At 39.7% G+C, this 21389-nt stretch overlaps 1 protein-coding gene across 3 annotated transcripts in view; it reads left to right on the top strand.

The window, feature by feature from the left end:
- Positions 1-21389, top strand: part of SLC9A9 (solute carrier family 9 member A9) — a 176372-nt gene that overhangs the window by 20167 nt on the left and 134816 nt on the right. For all 3 annotated transcript variants that reach the window (XM_058844330.1, XM_058844329.1, XM_058844331.1), the window contains exon 5: positions 16915-17030. In XM_058844330.1, coding sequence (XP_058700313.1) covers positions 16915-17030 — 116 coding nt within the window. The remainder of the gene's footprint in view (positions 1-16914; positions 17031-21389) is intronic.

The raw sequence follows: 21389 nt of genomic DNA, 5'->3' as shown, positions 1-21389 counted from the left end.
TAAATTCTATGTTGCTGTAAATAACAAACCTTACAGCAGAACATATGCTGCCCCTAATCCACGTCTCCTCACCCCATCCCCAACAATTATCTTCCAGGATATTTGTTTTTTCTCCTCACCGTTTATTGAAATACGGAATCTGCAATAAAAAGGTCTTTCTGAAGAAAAGTTAGGATAATTTCACTTCCTTCTGAAGCCATAACGATGGCTCTTAAAATGCTAATTAGCCTCAATTCTTAGCCAGCTCCATACCTTAAAAAGGAAAAAAAAATCACTTTCATTTCGGTAATGCACTGATTGGGCACTTCCTTGCTCTTTGCAACACCACCTCTCCCCAGCTAACCACTCTCAGCTAAAGCTTAGCAGCAACCAAAATTGAAATGTGAAGAGATTATAACTGGCACTCCTCTTTGACCTCTCCATTATTGAGAGCATGGGAGCTTTTATCTCTGATATGGTTTTTATGTGTATGCTGCAAATTTTGAGCAGGATGATGTCACTGGTAAAAAAAACAAACCACTTGATCTGCAAAAAGACAATGACTAACAGCAAAACTTCTGCAACAAGAATTTAAGGTCATGCACAGGCACAGTGGCTGACCAAGAGACTGCACCAGCGATGCCTTTCCATCACCTTGTTGATGTATGAGAGGGTTGCTATTCTTCAGACTTAAAATGAAAAAACAAATCTTTTAATTATTCATGTTCATTTCTTCCATCCTTACTACCCACGCATTGATGAAAACAAGGAAAGATTTGATTTTCTGATGAATAGGGATTATTTTCAGAGTTCTGTTTGCTATTTCATTTAACCCAAGTGTGACTTCACATGAAAACATTAAGTGTGCTCCCTTGAATGACCTCCTTTTATTTTATTTTGGGAGGGGAAAGAGTGAGTGTTTATGCAACCTCAATGAAAAATAAGTATCAAAAAATGAAAGTGAGAAAGAGGGGAACATATCTGAAGTTGTTCTCTCTAGCAAATCATGTAATGTGTTTTATGCAGTTCCCTCAGTTGTTCATCAGGATGTGAATCCAGCTGTTTTCAGTTTCTTGCCCTGTGAATAACATTCAGAGTGAGATTGCTCTTCACCACTCCTTTGTCACACTCAACATATAATTTAGGATGGAATTGACCTTAGGTCCAATCCCATGACAAAAACAAGGCTTACTTCAAAAGCTGGAGCAGGTTATGAGGAGCCTGCTGGTCACATTTTGAATGCACCTTGGTGTCCATCTCCGAGGAGCAGCATTAGTACCCGAGTGCAGCTGGGTTTCAAACCAGTCATTATTTTCTGAGCCCAGCAGGACAGAGGCTGTGCCACCTTCCAAGTCTTTCCGAGATGGGTGACTTAACCAGCTTTCAGTAATCTTCCTATGAAAGTTATCTTGTCTGGCTCATACAGAAATCCAGGGTTTGTGCTGAACCATAGCACAATGCCCATCTAACCTGCCTGCTAGTCAGCCCTTCTCATTCAAAGATGTTAAAATACCTTTTAAGCTGGGCTTGATTTCGAGGAAGCAGAATACTGATCTCACTCTAGATGTGGAAAAACACACTTGCTGACAGGTTCCAGGGTGTGACTGTTCAGCAGTGTCAGCGACAGCTGGGAGACGGCTCAGCCCCCTGCCCTGCCCTGCCCTGCCCTGAGCTACACCGTTTGCAGCCCCTTTTTGCCCTCACCATCCAGATGGCTCAAAAATTCACGACCGGCGAACAGCCTCAGTGAGGCAAGCACCAGCGAGCACTACTCAGAAGCCAGAAGCCTTGTGGATGTAACTCGGATACTCAGTATCCGCCTTCCTGTCCAATCCCATTTTGGCACCTTTCCAAAACACCCTCACCTGCGGCCAAAGGCTCACCGGTGTCTGATCCCCATCACAGCGGAGCAAGAGCCTCACTTCTGGTTTCGTTCAGATTCTGAACGGTCCCACTGTGCCGCTGATCGCAGTTTAACGCGCAGCACGCGTGCCTGGGGCTCTACAGTTTGAACTCCTTCCGCCGTCAGACCCGAGCCGTCGGCTTTGTCTCCCACGAGCAAGAGAGGGGACAAAAACTCAACCCGACTACTTTTAAAACACAAAGAAACGACGAGAGAAGGAGCGCGCGAAGCGTTTGTCAGCAGCGCCGGTGCCGCAGTGCTCGCAGCCGGGACAGCGCGCCCGGGTTCCCGCACTCCGGCAGTGCCCGCAGCCGACACCGGGTGGCGCCCGCGCTCCGCCCGCGCCGCGCCCGGGCCCTTAGCACGGCACGGCACGGCCCACGGCCCACGGCACGGCACGGCTCTCATCACGGCACGGCACGGCACGGCCCACGGCATGGCACGGCTCTCAGCCACGGCACGGCCCACGGCATGGCACGGCTCTCAGCACGGCACGGCACGGCACGGCCCACGGCCCACGGCACGGCTCTCAGCACGGCACGGCCCACGGCATGGCACGGCTCTCAGCACGGCACGGCACGGCCCTCAACACGGCACGGCATGGCCCACGGCATGGCACGGCCCTCAGCACGGCACGGCCCTCAGCACGGCACGGCTCTCAGCACGGCACAGCCGGGCTCGGGACGCGGCGGAAACCAGGGCAGTAGTCCGGCTCAGCGCGAGAAAAACTTCATCTCACGCCAGGGATTCTGTGCAGGGCTTCTCTAGGCTGGTCCTGGGGACACCAGGCCACACGGGGGGGCCTAGTCTGGGACATCCAGATCGAGGATATGCTCCTGTTCCGAATCAGGAGGAGCCAGCGCCAGCTCTTGTTTATCCTGTGACAGAGCAGTTTTCAAAGTCTGCGACAGCCAGGACTCTCACTTCTCTTTTCTCAAACTTTGAGCACGGGTTTACTAAAAGTTACTAAACAAGCATCATCCTTTACTTGTCAGTTTTCAAACACTGATCTACCCAGAGGTTCTGGATAATACAATAAATGAAACAATTCTGATGAACAATTATTAGAAAACTAGGGATATCTTGAGTATACAACAGTTTCTCAGCTAAATTTGTTGTCCAGTCTGCAAAAATATTTGAATCTTAATAATCAGTCTGATTTTCAAAAGTTTTCATGCAGTTTTCTAAGTAGCGACTTAGTTACTGCAGTTGTGACACAACGATTTAGGGACATTACTAACGAAGTTACACAATCTGTGGGAACACTTGGAAGACTGGAAGTGACTCAGAAGCCTGCAGGAGTTGTTACAATGTCCTCCAAAGTAAAAGGAATAGACTGCAAAACTCATTACAGTTGCAACCTCTCACTGGCAAATTGCAGCCTCATTAGTAATCTTGGCAAGTTGACGGGTGTTTTACATTACTGATCCTCTTGTTAGCCCCTCAAGTGTGCCACTGAAGCGCTCTTTCGGGAGCAGTTTGTGGAAGTGAATGTTGTAAATATATTGCCTTTATAGGCAAACAGACGCTCTCTGTCTTTGGGGCCATCAAACTGGCACATTCACCAACTCACAACTCACTTAAAAATAAATTGAAAGAGAAGGTAGTAGTTAAACCTGCCAAAAATTAGGATCTAATGATAATTGTTAGCACATAAATTTTGTAGTATTTTCACAGTGAGCCAAGACACATATAGTAAGATGAAGCGGTTTCCTTTCCCCACAAAACTCTCTTTAGTAGTGTGGATGTTCTAGATAACTTAGAAGTCTTCTATATGCAAGGATGGCATACATACACACACACACACACACACACACATATGTATGTATGTATTTTTTAATTGAAAACCAGAATTATCTGCCAACAACATAGTGACTTACTTGAATGCACTAACATTACCGCAGAGCAATAGCAGTTGTTCTCAGTCAGGCAGTAGGGGGTCCTGTTCAGGTGTTCCACTAGGACAAGAAATTTATATAATTAGAAATCCACCTGTCACAACTGTCCCCAAGCACTCCCTCGGTGTCCCTAACACCACAGTCTGGCTGACAGCATGTGGTGATGCATGTAGTCAAGGAATGTAATTATCTCTCCCCTGTGCCTCAGTTTTTCTCGTGAATTCTTTAAACCTGGCTGTTCTTCCATTAAACTGACCTGGGAGCTGCGGAGAATCCAAGCAGACTCCTTCCACTTCAGTATAGCACTGGTAGCAGTTTAACACTTTCCCAATAATTACCCACAAATGCTCCATGAAGGACAAACAGTTCCACATAGCTTCTCAGATAATACTCTCCCTGATTACAGAGGCTGAGGAGGGCTTTTCTGCCAAGGAGAAAAAAATGCCACACCTTGAGGTTAGCTCCTCATGGGCTGTAAACAAGGTGTCCGTAGCCACACCGTTCAAAACTTTTTCTCATCTATGTTCTTCCTCTGTTCATTACTGTCCCTTGTGTCACTTCTGCTTTGAGAGAATTAATTATTCAAGCTGCCTACATGTCTCTTTTCAACAGCAGCTAGCCCTATTGTGTTACAAGGACAAAAACCTTCCGTAACTGCCAGGACAGATGGCTGAAGCCTGGCAACACGTTTCAGAGGAGTGCCACACCTCTGTGTTATCAAACCTGGCTTTATTTGCACACCTCCTTATCTCTGATATTTTAATTACAGTGCTACTCTTGAGGATATTCTTGTTGCACAAAAAAATCATATTGAATTATTTTTTAGTGCCTCATTAAGACAAAAAAATGGGAAACATGATCCAGATGCAAACTAAAAGCCAAACAATCCAAAGAATACAAATTATGTAATTTAATAAAAATCTTGTTTAAGGACTTATTATTTATGCTAGGTTTTTACATGTTGGGAATGGAAACACTGCAGTATTATTCTGCAAATACCCCTGCTGGAATACTTTTTTTCTCGCCATAGTGATACTATGTAAGCCGTGCTATCTCAGGGGAATGTGTAACAGTGCAGTGCCAAGATGCTGTGCTGAGGTATCTGTGCCCTCATACTTCCTTTCCTGCAGAGTTTTCTGCCTCTAAAAAGATGTCTGAGTTGCTTTCTCGCACTTCTTTGATCTGTTTGATCATTATATTCTAACTCATTCTTAATTTCCTCTTGCTGGTCCATTTTGAAAGCCTTATGTATGATTTTCAGTTGATAAAATTGCCATTGGGCTGCCCTTGCTCTCCCTTTAGCATCGTCATCACTCATGAACAGATGCTGGGGAGGCAGATGATCTTTCAAATGTCGCAAGGAAGACTGGGAGGAGAACGCCTGGAGGCAGATTCAAGCACTTAGAAGGGTGTAGTCACACACGGTGGTGTTAGCTTGCTTCTGGGAGGGAGGGGAGGAGAGCTGAACATCAAAGTGCAATGGAAATGTAAAATCCTTAGTTCTGTGATTCCTCCTTTCATCTGTGCTTTTTCTCCTGGCAAGGTGTTGCAGGCAGTTCTGCTTTCTGTGCCACCGAATGGACTCAAGCTTCAGTGAATGTAAATGGAGCCCCTGGACCAGCTTTTTTTATCCTTCAGAAGTTCTAACACTCTCTGAAATTAATTTGAGATTGGATATTTTCAATCAGCAAAAGCAGGTACAAACAGTCTTTCTAGGACAAACAAGGCACAGGTATTCTTCAGGCTCAAGTTGCAAGATGGGGAAGAGCAGGAAATTTTGGAATAATCCATCCAGGGGATGCCTTTGGCCGGCTCAAGCCATACAGTGCACGGTGGTGCCAGACTGGCATCTGGGACAGAAGCATTGGTGCAGGATCCAGCCTGTCCCATGGACACCGTGTCTCACCCCAAAAACGGGGTGGCCTCAAGCACCTCCTGCCCCTCTTTCCTTGACCTGGTGGCTGCAGGGCTGTTTCTCTCCATATGCTCACTCCTGTCTCCACCTGTGCAGCTTTTATGTCCCTTCTGAAACGCCTCATCGCAGAGGTGCTGCCACCATTGCCAATGGGCTCAGCCTTGGCCGGCAGCAGGTCTGTCCCAGAGCCTACTGGCATTGGCTCCATCAGACACAGGAGAAGCTTCCAGCTGCTTCTCACAGCAACCACCCCTTTAAGCCACCCCTTTAGCCCCCTCACTACCAAAATCCCACAACACAAACCCAACGCAGTGTTAAAATTTGGCTACAGCTGCTGTAAAAATCAATCCCAAAAGTTACTGTAGTTCACAGCCATTCTCAGTGATGTAGCACCAGTTAATTTGTCTCGGTGTCCTCCCAATGAGGGAATGTACTTCAGTCTTGCTCATTTAAGTATATAATCTTTCTCTGATCTTTGAAGTGATGAAATGAAGAAGTAGATCAGGAGGCTTAGAAATTAGAGCAGTAAAAGAGCTATTAGCCTGTAGAGCTCATTATTCCACCCCTAAAAGGCTACTTTGCAGTTCATTCTTGGGTGCTTTGTCCAGTATACCTAAAAACCTGGGAATACAGGAAGAATGAAGGAGCAATTCTAGTGTGCAGAAACTCAGTCCTTTTCTCTCTGCTTTAATCCAGCTATAGGATGAAGCAAAGCAGTAATTGCTGCCATTATAGAGAACAAATCTATTTGCATTTCTACAGTGCTTCAGCTCTAGCTGTGAATGCCTAATCAGTCCTATTGCTGGAAAAATATTTTCCAGCCTCTTGTCAAATCTATGTCTGATTGCAGTGCATTACTGCAAAGCCACTTCACCCTGCCCTGGCCCACATCACCAGAGGGCTGGGTGAGAATTTTTGAAGCCAGTGCTGGTGTGTAGCAAACAATACAGCAGTGTCTGTCATTGCTTCAGGAACTGGGTCTCTAACAGAATCCTGCCCAGCACAACCGGCAAAGGTGTTTGTGTTTCTAGAACTGTAAAACTCTAAACAATGGGTGTGTAAAGATCTCCTTACACACCTTTGCAGGCATAGTAACATTTACCCCAATGTCCACGCTAGCCTTAGCCTTAATAATTACATTGCATTTTCCTCACCCAGACTTCTCCAGCAGTTTTGGGTGTAGGCTGTTTCTCATTCCCTGTTCTGCATGCTTATCAGACTGATAATAAGCACTATCGAGCCACTGCTACATCCTGATGCAAACGTAGCTGCACAGTGTGACACATATTTGTATATTTACCCTGAATCTCAATGAGTTGCACCTGCTTTTCTACTAATCAGTAGTTTTGTTTTGCCTTCACAAACCCTGGAAATTTAAGGACAGTTGAAGCTTAGTATGCAGTTCTCAGGACGGATAGAGCTGCTTGGTTTCAATCACCCAGCACGTAAGTGTTGTAATCTGGCCAAATATGTTTTCCTTATTGACACTTCTATTGAATTTGATATGTAATGCACGTGAGTCAGACAAAAATCATTTGTCCCATGATGTTTTTACATACACGTTTAAGAATTTTATCTCCTGTAATTCACTGTCACTGTTAGCGCTGTTCCAAAGCCAAAATCATTTAAACAAATATCTCAATCTTTTCTCATCAAAACCATTCATTTTTCATGTATTTACAAAGTAATTTTTTCCATGAGAAAGCAGCCAGTGCCTCACAACTACATTTCCATTTAATGAATTTAATTATCATTCTTTCACCTCACCCAGGAAACATTTAAGGAAATTTTCCATTTAATCATTTCAACTGAAAGCTACAGCAGTAGCTTTGGATTTTAAAGATAGTGAAACCTCATCCTGTAGAATGGGAAACTTTATTTGTTAAACAAGACACAACAATCATGAAAGACCCTGTAATGGGAAAAGTGTGTCCTGTAACTGGGGACATACACTCCTTGGTTAGAGAAGTGACCACCATGAGATGCACAAAATCAATCTGTCCTAGAGATGTTACTTCCACAAGCTGTTCAGGAATGCTGTGGTAAAACTCTCTTTTATGCATCCAACTTGTGCCTGTGTAAGTCTCCTTATCAGATCCCAGTGCTAGAAGAATAAAATACAGTTATTTAGAAGGTCCTTCAGGCTTCGGGGGAAAGGAAATGAAAACCTGGACAGGGAGTGAAGTAGATCTTGACACATCTGTAGATTTATGCTAGAAGTTCAATCATATATCTTACAGGATCCTATAGGTTTATATCCTAAATCTCAGAAGGAATAAGAAATAACTCCCACCTACTGACTTCTGCTAGCAATAACTAACCAAATGTTTTGGCAATTCCTAAGCTTAAATGGGGTCTGTCCTTGGCTGTTGTCAGTGACGAGCGTGGATACATGATAGAGCCACAGAACATACTCAAACTGCTGTGTGGGTGGGCTCTGTGCAGTGTGAACTAGAGTAAAAGAAGGAAAAAAAGAATTCTACAAAGGGCTTTTTATGTGGTTAAAGCCTGTGAGGATCCCCCTGGTATGTCCAGACCTGACAGAAAGCAGCTTGCACCTGAATATCTGGAACATTCTTGGTAGTGAGGATGGGATGTTTTCATCAGCATTTTCATTCACTGCCTTGAACTTGTCAAGTTGCTCACAACATACTGAAAAGCAAATTAGGGAATGACTTCTCTTCACAAACAGCAATTGCCTAACGTTCCATATGTTTGGTTATTATGAGTCTGTGCCCAAGGGATTTATCATGAAAATGCTGTTGCACTTTGATATTAAAATAAAAAAAACTACAATGAAGAAATGGTTGTATGCTATGGAGAAGAACCAACACCATTGTGTGAAGGGGCTGACTGAAATACTGGCACTGAATCCATGTGATCCAGGAGCACAGTCTGGTGGGGAAGAGGCAGATCCCACAAGACAGCAGACTTCTCTACAGAGCACCCATACTTGTCAAACTTGTTAGTACAACTTCAGAAGCCACAAACCTATTAAAGAGGAGTGTTTAAAATAAAAATACAGCAGCACAATAGCAGGCTTCTTGGGGACCCTGCTGCTATATTTAAAGTAATAAAAACCATTTCTACCTAGCACACCAGTTAAGGATAACTGTATAAGCAGCAGGACATAACCTGCTTACCACAGGTTAAGTGTTTTAAAGCTTATGTCCTGCTGATTCATTCTGAATCATATCACCACAAATACATTCACCCTGGGAAGTTATTTATTGGCTTGGAAGGTTCCTGTTTCTGAAAGTTCATTGCAGTAGTTTCATGTCACTTTAGGCCTATCTGCATGCCTGTCCAATAGTTAATTTTTCTTTTTCAGCAAAAAAACCTGTTTTCACTTGACCAATGAGCATCATTGCACATTAATACTCTTATAGCCCTAGAAACAGGAGCTAGCCTGGGCACCAGAAATTTTATCATTCTCCTCCATCTTTGTTCATCAGAGCAAGGATTCTGTTTAAAAATAAACCCAAACTCAAAATGTTTGTTAAAGGTTGAATGTGTTTCTTTTCCTGTCTATACACTTATAGATATTCTCACACTTTCAGAGGTCTAAATTTTAGATTTCAATTACTAAGGCACAAGACTGATCCATATCCGAAGTTGTAACCACACCCTAATTTATAAATGTGGAACTTTGGTATTTTAAAGTTGGTTGATAATTCAAAGTGTCTCAAATTTGTAAGGAAGACTGAACCAAGCCCAGGTAGCACCTGGAAATTCTCAGGCCTTGGCAATATCCCTGTCTGTCCTAAACACATTTAACTTTTTCATCAAACAATAAATTTTACATTTGAAAACTGCACTAACTTAAATGCCTGTCAAGCATACCTGGCAGTTTTCATTTATAGCGCAAGTACGAATTCCTGTTTTCTTTGTTCTTGAGCTACTTGTGCCACTATTTGATCGAGCTAATCCAATAAAAATGCTAAAGCTGTTTCAAACATTTTTCTTTATAGTTCATTTCATGCCCTATTTTACAGCAGGTTGTTCTCTAATCTAATTTACATTACTCCGAAATCACAAACTGATCCTAATTACCTTTTAATGATAATACAAGCTAATTTAAAGGAAACATCAGGTGCTGCAATGAAAACCTATTGTAGAAGTTCACTGAAAATGAGATCATTTTGTTTATGTATTTTGATATGAAATATTAAATGAAAATATTTTCTTGCTTTATGTATTAAATTCATTATTAACACTGTAGTTTCAAATGTGGGGCAGAAATGTTGCTGTTTGGAGGAGTTCATTCTGAAATTTAGAGAATAGATGAATTATTCATTAATTAGTTCAGCATGAATAATAACCAGAAGCATGAGTCTGCCTTTAACATAGATTGATAACAGGTTAGGATCCAGCAATGTTTCTGTACTTGGAGAGGGAGTTCAAAACATTATTGGCTCTCACTTTCTTGACTCAAAATACTTTTCTTCTGAATTTCTGCTGAATCAGACTTGGTTTTTTCCTTTAATCAGTCAGATCTGAGAGGTCTGAGGACTTTCCACAGACAGGTTTTTTGTACAAACACTCCTGACTGAAAACTATTTCTGAAAGTAGGATTTTTCTCTCAAATGGAGTTCTGAAGAAAACTCAGAGGTTTATTTGACACATGGAATGTTCTTGAGGTTGAAAAGACAAAATTATCCTCATATATCCCTCTGTCAATATAATAATAAGGTGATACACAGTGATACTAAATTTTGGCACATTTGAAGCTTCCAAGGTGAAGAAAAGAGATACAAAGTTTTGTTCTGGGTCCATAGCTAATCTGTGACACTTAAATGCTTTCAGATGTGCTTAAAGCCATGGATTTAGCAGAGTCTTTAATATTAAAGTCAGACATTTATATAGATAATGGGATGGGATTAGGGGTCTTAACATTTCAGAATACAAAGCACCCACTCAGCTGAGAACTCAAGAGAAATTTTTCATACTGGAGACAATTTTATCAGCTGCAACAGGTCTTCTTGAACTTACAAAACCCTGAAATATTTAGACTATACTAAGTTCTTCAGAATGTTGACCTCTTGTAGGTAAAGAAAGAACCTTTAATGTTAAGATTGCTAGAATTATGGCAATCATCAAAGTATCTCATTGGTGAATTCATTGCTGACTGACTGAATGAGCCAATTAACCAGTGAGCTCAATTTACCCAACCCCTGACTGACTTTGTGTGTTAGTTCAGGATGAGACAACAGTTGTGTAATCTCAGAACTCCAAGTTATTGACATTTAACTACATTTAACTCCTGTAGATAATACAGGCACTGTCTTATTTTCTCTGTGTAAACTGGGTACTTTCAGTCCTTCTTTTTTCATAATGAAAGTCTCTTGGTGTCACTAATATTTTTTTAGAATGCCACCACCTTCTGTACAGCAGTGATTTAGGAATTTCTAAAATAATTTTCATTATTATATCTGGAAAATCTTATGTCTGCTTTTTCTAGGTTTAATTTTTACTGTCATGGGGATATCTCTCTCAAAGTATGTATGTCTGTCAGTAATTCATCACCTTTTTGAAAGTTCTCTCAATTTATAACACCGAGTAAAGTAAATCTTGAGGTAATGTTTAAATTTGTAGTGCAATAAAATATTGTGGCACTATGATTTGGACACAGTACAGTTGACAGTGTTTCATGTCTTATTTACCCAAGTAATTATTACATTTTACTCAGCACTCTGAGATCAGATGCAGGTTTTTCATTGCAGAGGTTCAGGTTGTTATGTATATAATGTGTAATGGCTCTAATTTAACTGGAGCTCAGGAACACAGGGATCCTGAAGCTGTGCCACACTCATTACAGAAATATTAAAAATAGATTAAATAATTGTATGCAGTCATGAGTGATGGTGAATTGCTTTGTATACCTGTGAGGCAAACTGTTGTAAAACTCTACTAAAGGGCTATTTGAAAGTCAGTCTGAAAAAAGAGATAAGAGATTTTTTTAAAAAAACGCCAAACCATGAAATACCATTCGTTGGCAGTTTCCAGTGACGATTGGTGACCTCAGCTTTCATCTCATGTGTGTTCATGCCTTACCCCCCTTTTTTCACTCCTTACTTTTGCTGCATTGTCAGCATTTACCAGCCAAATCTACAACTGTATCTTGAAATTTTGAACATTGGCAAAATGTTTCTTTCTACCGTAAAAGAAAGCATCTGAATATTTCAATAGACATTTCCCATGGTTGAATGTACTACAGAAGACTAACCAAAATAAAATTCATACTGACATGTAGCTATTCTTTACTTTCATGAGGACAAATCCATAGGAAGATATTTTTAGTTAAGCAAAGACTGACTGAGGCTTTCTGAGCACTCGGGCCTCCTGCATAATCTTGTCCAAGCCAGTCCTAAAGCCACAAACACAAATATGGTTGGCCTTCCCTTAAGAGAAAAAACAGGGCATCACAGGACTGCAATTTTGAAGCCTCTCTCAGTTTTTCTATTACCAGTGCCCCCCAAATTGACCGATACAGAAACCTGGGCTGGATTTTTTATTTACATTCAATACCTGCTTGCTTGATTGAACAACTCTGAGCAGCCTTCACTTTCCCAAAACTCCAGTAGCACAGAACTGTCTGAGGAGCCAAGATACCTGTGGATTAATGGTTACTGAAACACAGCCTTTCTTTCCCTGTCTCTGAGGTGTGAAGTGTGTTTCCCTCCATTTAGCCTTCCCACCCCAACTTGTGATGTAAGAAGCAAACAGAAGATGATCCATGACTACCACCAAAATCTCGGTGGTAAATCTTTCCCATTGCCCGCGGGAGAAGCCACGCGAGGGCCTTTGCCCCTCCCGGAGCTCAGCAGTGCTCACTGGAGCTGTGTGTCACATCTGCTGATGCTAACGCTTTGTGAGAGATAAAGCTGTGCAGTTCTAATGCTCAGCTGCTGGACAGTCACTGTGCCCCAAGTAACTGGGGATGCAGCGAATTTGTAAAGTTGGGTTCTTTTCTGATCTCTGTTATTTCTATAGCCAGAGGGGTTTTCTTCTTGTGTGATTTCTACAGGATAACTTTAGGTAATGTTACTATTGCTTTATTGTTACCTGACACACTTCAGTGAGGTTTTCTCCTGCTTTGATTAGCGAGAAAATGATTTTTTTGGAGAAAAGCCCATGATAGTACCTTTTCTAGTGACAAAACTGATTTAAAAGAGGACTAAAAGAAGGAAGTAGTAGCACAGAGAGCAATTTGAAATAACGGATCACTGCAGCCAGAACATTTGATGTGAAGAATTCTATTGTGTAGAAAAAGCTATAGAAATATCTTGGTATGGTAGAAATAGAAAGATCAAAATAAAGAAATGCATTTTTCATTTTCATCTCTACTATTTGTGTTTTTCAGCATATATTTTAAATTCTGACAAGTGACTTCTTTATTTCTATTATAGCATCAGCCAATCACTATTTTACTTCATACACAAGCAAGAATAAAATCATCCCTTTTTCCTCTTGTTGGTTTATTAATATCACTATTCCTTGTGAAAAAGAAGAAATATGAAGGAAGAAATATTTTTTCATCTTTTACTTGCATGATTACAATCTGTAGCCATGTTCAACTGGCTTCAAGCTACAAGATAATCATGTCTAGATAGGGTAAGATTCTTTAGGGAATTAGACTATGAGATAAAAAATTCTCTGCAGACTAGAAAATATATTTGGCAAGAAAGATTTAAATTACAAGTCTCTTCCATGCTACACAGAATCACTTTAAATCTGGAATTATGCTTTTAAAACCTTTAACACAATAAAGACCCATAGTGAGATTCAACAGTGATAATGCAATGAATAACAAAGCTGAAGAAAATACAGCTGCTGATAGAATCATCAGGCAGATGGGGCTATCTGTACTGAGGATACAGGGCATGTGTGTGTGCTTTATGTCTTCACTTAGCAGGTTCTGTTACATTCTATTTATGTTCTCTAGAGCTTTAAATTAAGGGTAGATTTCTTTAAAACTGGTAGGTTTTCTCATTTTAGTTTGCATGAGACAATGCAGTTAGTTTTCAAAGAAGCAGTATCCTATAAAATAACCTGCCAGTATGTATTTATTGCCATGGTTTTTTTAGTTTGCTCTGTTGCAGAGGGATAGGTGCTGTGATGCCAAGTCCTGCAAGCTGAAGATGTGTCTGGGATTTTTAGGAGGCAAAGCTTGGCACAGATTTCTTGCCTGACTACACCATTGAGGCATATTTTTACCACAAGGGATTTGAAGGATTTTTTCAGTTTGCATTTGTCTCATCTCACATGTACCTAAGGTACCTTATGCACTGTCTCCTTGTCCCCCTTTGTGCACTGTTCATCCATTCAGAGCTGCTCTAGAGTTCTTTTGGACCCTGCTGTCTCACGTTCCCAGGAGCGCTGGTCCCGGGCTGGTTGTACCAGCTGTCTTTAGGAGCAGCACAGCCTCTTGCTGATTACCTGTCGGCTGTGCTGTGCTCACTCTGTGTTACTTTTATGGCCTTTCTTAGCCACCCAGAGGAATAAAACTCTTGCCAGGATTTCAGCCTCCCTGTCTTGAAGACTCTGGTATCTTTTCCCTGTGGTCTGATCCTGTTTGTGACTGCTTACAATGTTTCTGTCCTTGGTATCTTTCCTGCAGCCTCCCCATTCTGCATCAGACATGCCCCACTTCCTCTCTCTAAAACTACCATTTATCTCTCTTCTACTAGCAGTATGCTGAAGAGAGCTTTTGCTATTGAGAGCTTTCTGACAAGAACTTCCCAAAAACCCCCAAAGCAATTTTCCTGTCTCTTTTCAGATCCCTTAAAACCAGATGCTGCTAAAGAAAGCTCTTGCAAAAAAATAAGCTTCTGTTGAGCAGCATCTAAAGCCCTTCCTGAGCATTTAGAAAGTTTTGTGTGTAGTAATTACTCCTTAAAGGCCTTAGGAGATGGCTTTTTTCCCTCTGCATGTAAACAGCAGCTAGTTCAAGGATGTCCCAGTTCCAGAGTAGCCTTCCTAGAGAGCAGCTTTAGAAACAAACTCACTGGAACATTCCAGCAGTACACTGCCAGCCAGTGTGCTTTCCTAACTCCTTTCCTCAATGCGCAGCAGAACTGTGGTAGTAAAAAAACTGGACCCTGCACAAATGGAGACTCTTCACCCCCACTTTTCTACACCGACAAGCTTCAAAATTCAGTCTGGCCTCAAAAATCTAAGGATAGCCCAATGCTCAGAATAATTAAAGCCTTGAAGAGTTTTTGTTCTGGTTCTTCAGTGTCTGTTATTTACTTTTATTTTTGTTAGTTTTGTCAGTTTAAAGGGGGTTTTTTGTGTTGTTGTGCTCAGATTTTGTGTGGTTTGTGTGGTTTACTTGCTGGCTCATACTGGAAATTGTTGTAGTTAAAGTTCAGTTTCCCAGAAGATTCTTACTTCAGCAAGTCAAATATTTATATGGTGCCTCCTCTACTGTGTAATGACAGCATTCTATGCAGCATTTTTTAGTGATGAGGCACTTTGTAAGTGCCAGACTTGCATAATCTGGAAAATTCTGAATTCTCATGTGTTTCATTACATTACTGTTTTTCTCTTTTCCTGCTGAAGTGGTAAAATATTTGCTTTAGCTTGATGGGTTCCTCCCCAGACTTAAAAAAAAATGTTTGGGTGTAGAAAATATCAGGTCTTCTGCAGCAAAGCTGATCTGTATTTTATTCTTCTGGTTTTTTACTTTATTAATGTTACAAATCTATGTCAAATCAGTTATTCACAAACATTTTTTTGAAAAACAAAACCATCACTAAGTCCATCTGAGAAGTTTTCCGCAACTTTTAATTACTGATAAATTTAATTATCATTACTGAATTTGCCAAATAGTTAGAATTTAGTTTTATTTACTATTTTTAAATAGGTTTTAAATGAGGGAGAAGAATGTCTCTGGTCAAACCTGAAAGTAGGTTTAGGCAATTATTTCTAAAAGACATGGCTGTGCTCACTTCCCTCACTGTGGCTTTGGATACAATTGAACACTGGGAGAGCTGCACCGCAGTCAGGTTTTGAAGGACTCATTCCTTAAAGCTGACAAATTTTGCTGGGAATAAAAAGACGAAGTTCACTACAAGGTCTTGAGTCGTTATTCTTTGGGAAGGGAGAGAAGGTGAGCTCATCAATCAAGGAGACCCACAGCTGGATATGGTGTTTTAGGGCAATTGCTGGTGAACTGTTTGCTAGAGAACTTTTGTAAATATGTACACAAATACCCAGGGCCACTGGGGAAGGCCATGGTGACCTGTCTGCTTCTCTCCTTGTGCAACACAGTGAGCTTGGTGACCTATCTGAAAGTGATTTGTAATTAACTCTCGGGCTGTTTGTTAATTGCACTTTATCTGTCCCTCAGATCTGTGTTGATGTGACTTCAGGAGCTCTTTAGGAGGATAGCTGAGGGCAAAACCTAGCCCAGGAGGAGCATGCATGGAATTGTTTAAATGATTGGTTTAGAGTCTGAAGTTAGAAGAACACAGCTGTCAATGTGTTTATGGAGCAGGCATTGGATGCAATGGGGTTTATTATTAACTAGACTGAACATGAATCATATTGTAAAAATCTGCAACAGGTTCTAACAGCAAGTGAATCTCTTTTTTCCAAGTTATTTCAAGATTCTGGTTGGAATGCACATCTCAGAGAGCACTGCCTAGTTACATAAACCAGTGATAACATTTCCTGTGAAACTAGTGAGGCTGTAGCAGTGTATTTTGAAGTGTGACTTCGTTGGCTCACTGTCATTGTGAGTTGTAAAATATGCCCATTTAGAGACCTTATGTGGAACTTTGAGTTCTGCTAACATTTAAAAGCTGATAGAATAAAACAATTAATTTAGAAATACAGAGCAAGCCACACAGCTGATAGTAGAACTGCCTTTGTTTAAGTGTTCTACATTAGACAAATTTGTCTTAATAATGTCTTCTTAAGCTTACCTTATCTTTCCTTTTGAAAAATAAACAGCCCAAAGCATTGTTCTCTGCTAAGAGCAGATGACAATTACCCAGAAAACCTTTGATTTGGAATTGTCTCTGATGTTTCAATACAATGTTTGACAGTTGAACAGGAAATAGAATTTTTAAATGATACCAGTTAATGTTCAGTATTGATGAATACATTCATTGAAAAGAAGCTGAAGAGAATAAGAACCTATTTCATACTGTAAATTAAACATAAGTATTAAATACTCTGTCTGAATACCAGTCTTATCTTTGCCCTGACAGGTTGATCATGTATGGCTTTGTGAAGGCCATGGTACATATTGGCCAATTAAAGCAATGGGAATTCCACTTCACTGACTGTTTATTTTTTGGATCACTGATGTCTGCCACAGATCCAGGTAACCATTTCAAATAAATTACTTTTTCAAAAGTGAGAAGAGTAAATAAGAACTGTACATGTCATTGAAATGTTCAAAGTCTCTGTTCTTGTTTTTGTTTTTTTTTTTTTTCTTTCCTTAGCTGTTAAATATCTGATATTCTGATAATCATAAGTCAATCAAAGTCAAAATCAAAGCTCCAGAGGTTCCTTGTGGGATTTTAGTAGCTGGTTTTCCTAGGCTGATATCACAAACTTTATAATTGAGGTTGCTGAAAAGATTGGGAAAATGTTCTCTGATCTTCAGGACACCACCTGTTGCTTGCTGATATGAGAACTGCTCTAAGCTGCAGCCTCAGAGATAATAATCACAACCTCACATCCACATGTGAATTTAAAGATATGGGGAATGGAGCATTCAAATTTGGCCATATAAATACTGTTTATATGGTAACAATGAAGTGTTCACAATAAATACAACTCTAAAAAAACAGTTACCAAGAAATTGACTTGAATTTCCAGATGTGAGATTTAAAGCCCAAAGTTACAGATAAATGGCAAAGTCTGGGAAGCAGACTCAGTCAATTTTGAAATCACAGAATCATTGAGGTTTGGAGGGATGTCTGGTTGGATTCTAGTCCAACCTTTCAATTAAAACAGTCTAATCTCAAAGTTAGCCTAGGTTTCATAGATTTGTTGAGGTATGTTGGAAATGTCAATAAGAGTTACTCATATTAAAACTATTGCTATTTGCAACTGTGGGAACACAGTAAAGGAGAAGGTGAAGAGATTTTTTTAGAGGTTATCTACTAAGACAAAGTACAAATTCTGCAAGGGTGCATTGGATTTTTGCAAAATTTTCAGTCGAGCTGTTAAAGGAGATGGAACAGAAACCATTTTGTGATGCATGTTAAATGCTGCAGTAGTGTTAAAAAACTACCCTTGAGAAACTTCTCTGAGAGGCTTAGGACTAAATTTCAATTTCCTGGCTTTTAAAAGAAATGAGAAAAAGTAATATTTTTCTACAACTTTTTTCCAGTCTCTAAATGAAGTCTCAATATTTAACAAAAGATTTTGGGCTTGTGATTTATCATTCTGACAGCTTAAAAGTACAGTATAAAACAATTTATTTCCACAAAACCAGTTGTTGCAAGATTACTGTAAAAGCTACATCAAATTGTTATTATCAAATTAATCCACACCTCCAATATGCTGCCATTTCTTAGATCACCCAGCTATATTAATAAGATTCACAACATGATTGAACCCTACTCACAGAGCAAGAGAAAAACACAGACTTTAGAAGCACAAGGAGAACCTAGGAAAATAAACTGCTTGTGGAATAAAGCATCCTTACAATTTCCAAGTATATTTCTTGATAGTGCTATGAATAGGGTTTTGCAGCTGGCTTAGTTTATTTTCCCATTTTCCAGTCCAAGACTATTTAGTTTCACAAATGTTGACTTATGACGAGTAATGTATAAGACAAAGGCACTGATTTTGATTATAAGAGTATTAAATCACCACTGATTAATCTGGAACAATCAAGAGGAAAACAAAATCAACAAACCAGAAGCTCCTCTTGCACTGTAAGGAATAAGTTACAAGCATTACATTTCCCAGAGTTTTTAGTAGGCTTAAAAAGCTAAAGCTTCAGTTGAGAAAAATATTTTTAGTGTGACAAACTGTCATTGATTAATATTGCTTCTAATTACTTCTCTGCTTATATAGTGTCTATGCACATCCAAGGGTTTTTTTTATGTTCAGTCTTGCTCCCTCTGATATCATTCACAATATTCTAAGTTGTTTTGTGTGTTCATTAATCTTCTTCATAAATTTCAACCTGTCAAAGACTTAAGAGAATTTTGAATTAAGTTATTCATTAATTAAATGGTCAACACTCCTGAAAATATTTCATTGTGTTGTAGGATTTGCTAGTGAATTATAGTAAGTATACAAGCATGTAAAGAGCTCACTGGCATTCCAAAATCAGGTAAAATATGTTTCCCTAGAGGACTGATACATATTAGGGCATAAAATAATCAGTATAAATATTTTATCTGTGGTAACTAGGGTTCATTTGGGGTTTTTTAAGAAAACTTTAGTAAAATGTTGTTAGTGTTATCAACAATAAATTAGTCTTCAGATGAAATAATAAATTCCTGTCAGATTTGCTTCATGATTTTTCATTTAATTCTTCACTGTGCAGGATTATAAACTCATTTCAAAAAGAGATTTAATTTCCCTTGGCTCTGGAAAGCAATTAAGTCTCAAAAGATGATAAAAACTGATCTGTTGACTTGACAGAAGTTGGTTTGATTGAGCTCCTTATTTGTGATAGCAAAGATGGTTGGTAGGTGTTTACATGTTAAATAAATACTTTTGGGGAAGTAAACAAACATATGCCAGGCAAAATTTTTCAGTATTGTTAAGAAGGAGGAAATAATGTCACATTACTCTGTAGGTTTCAGTTCTGAAGTTTATCTTAAGGTCTTTCATCTAGTATTTCGGCATAGAAATAATTCAGAAGAATTGCTCTTATATGCTGTGTGTTCTCTTACACAGAAAACTAGCACTTGAACTAAGACTAAGAAATTAATTTACTACTGGATAGACTTGGGACTGTGTTTTGCATTATAGACTGTGATCCTTAAATATCCACAATACTTCGTGATGCCTCAAAAAACTTTCATGTCTCTAGAAAGGACAGTTAGAAACTTCAGGGACAAAACAAGGTTACTCTCGACCACATAATTCGTCTTACAGAGAACATCTCCTTCCAATAAATTTTCATTTTCAGTAGAGAAAGTTTCTCATTTTAAGAATTCAGGTGAGAGGTTAAATTTTGAGAAGTAGAATTTTAAAATTCCTAAATTATCCCTTCATTATTCTTTGATTTAAAACATGAGACCTGTATTTACATTTTCCCTTATTCTGATCAATAGGCATAATTTATCACATTGTCAAGGAAATCATATCTTATTGTTTCATTGCATAAAACAGCACAAAAAACCAGTGAAGCCCTGTTTCACTGCTGAAAGGGTGTCCTTGCATTAGTACTGGGATTTGGTTTCTAATGCAGCCTGACTCTGGCAGTGTTTTGGTGTGGTCCCTCCCAAGGTGACAGGGCAGCTCTCCCTTGTTCTCTGGGGAGCTGCTCCTGAGAGCAGCAGTGAGCCAGGGAAAGACTGCAGAGTGACACTGCACACGAGGGAATTGTGACCCAGCTGTCCTCTGGGACTGACAGGCTGCCAGTGGCTGTAAGGGAATAATGAGCACAACAGTCCTGGCACAGGGATGTAAAGATGGGACCTCTGCCTCAGCCACCAAAAATACACCAGCAACTCCAGGGCCGCTGCTATTAGCGTGTTCTGGGCAACGACCTTCCCGTGCAAAGACATTTCACATACCTTTAGCCCTTCCTTTTGGTTTTTTTCTAATTTTTGATATTTCAAGTATAGAAAACAGATTTACCTTCACAGGGTTTGCTGAAGCACAGCTATTTCTGAGCTACATGAACTCCCTTACCTTTGGTCACATTGACAATCACAAGGCTCTTCCCTATTTGAAGTTACTATGGTTACAGCTGAACGGGAGCTGTGGGCTGCATTGCTCTTGTTATTGATAAAATTGGATATTTATCAGAAAGAGCAGTTTCTGTTTCTTGCAAAATCGAAGGATTTTGCATTAAGAAGAGTAATTTATAAATAGAAGGTAATGCATTTCAAGTGCTCGTTATGTAAGACAGTTTATAAATGTGTTTTTAATTAAAATATATGTCTGCTTTCTTCTTATTCACCACTGATCTGTGAGTGCTGTGACTTATTAATAGGGAAAGAACGCTATAATTCAAATTGGAATCTTTATTTTTAGACAAAGTCAATAGGAAATAAAAGATTTCTCTAATTTTATTTTCTTCCCACTTGATACTGCACTCCTAAAAGAATTTAGGCCCGTGAGCTATGAAAGATATTCATAGTTCTAGTTAGAAAACTGAAGTACAATAATACCAGTACCTTATATAATGATGTAATTTATTTTTTGTTTCCTTATTCTTTTAAAAGTAACAGCAAAGTAGGATCAGATACAGTTAGAATAGGGATTGTTGTAGTTTGGTGATTTTTCAGTTATATATACTTTTTACAGGGATCTATAACAAGCCAATTTCTTTCTACATTTGTCAAAAGATACCTTTCACAGCTCCACAAACACTTCTTATGACTTGGGTACCACTGAAATCATGTTGGGCTCAGCATGTGACAGATGTTACCTCAGCCCATGAAGTCAAGGAAGAAGTGAATCAGACTTCTGTTGGCATAAATTCTGTGCAAATCTTAGATGCCTCACTATTTCCTGCTTCCCATCACTGAATTTTTAACTG

The sequence above is a fragment of the Poecile atricapillus genome, chromosome 8 (assembly GCF_030490865.1).
Source record: "Poecile atricapillus isolate bPoeAtr1 chromosome 8, bPoeAtr1.hap1, whole genome shotgun sequence".
NCBI lineage: Eukaryota > Metazoa > Chordata > Aves > Passeriformes > Paridae > Poecile > Poecile atricapillus.
Note: the sequence above shows the minus strand (reverse complement) of the source record. Positions and strands in the feature narration are given on the sequence as shown.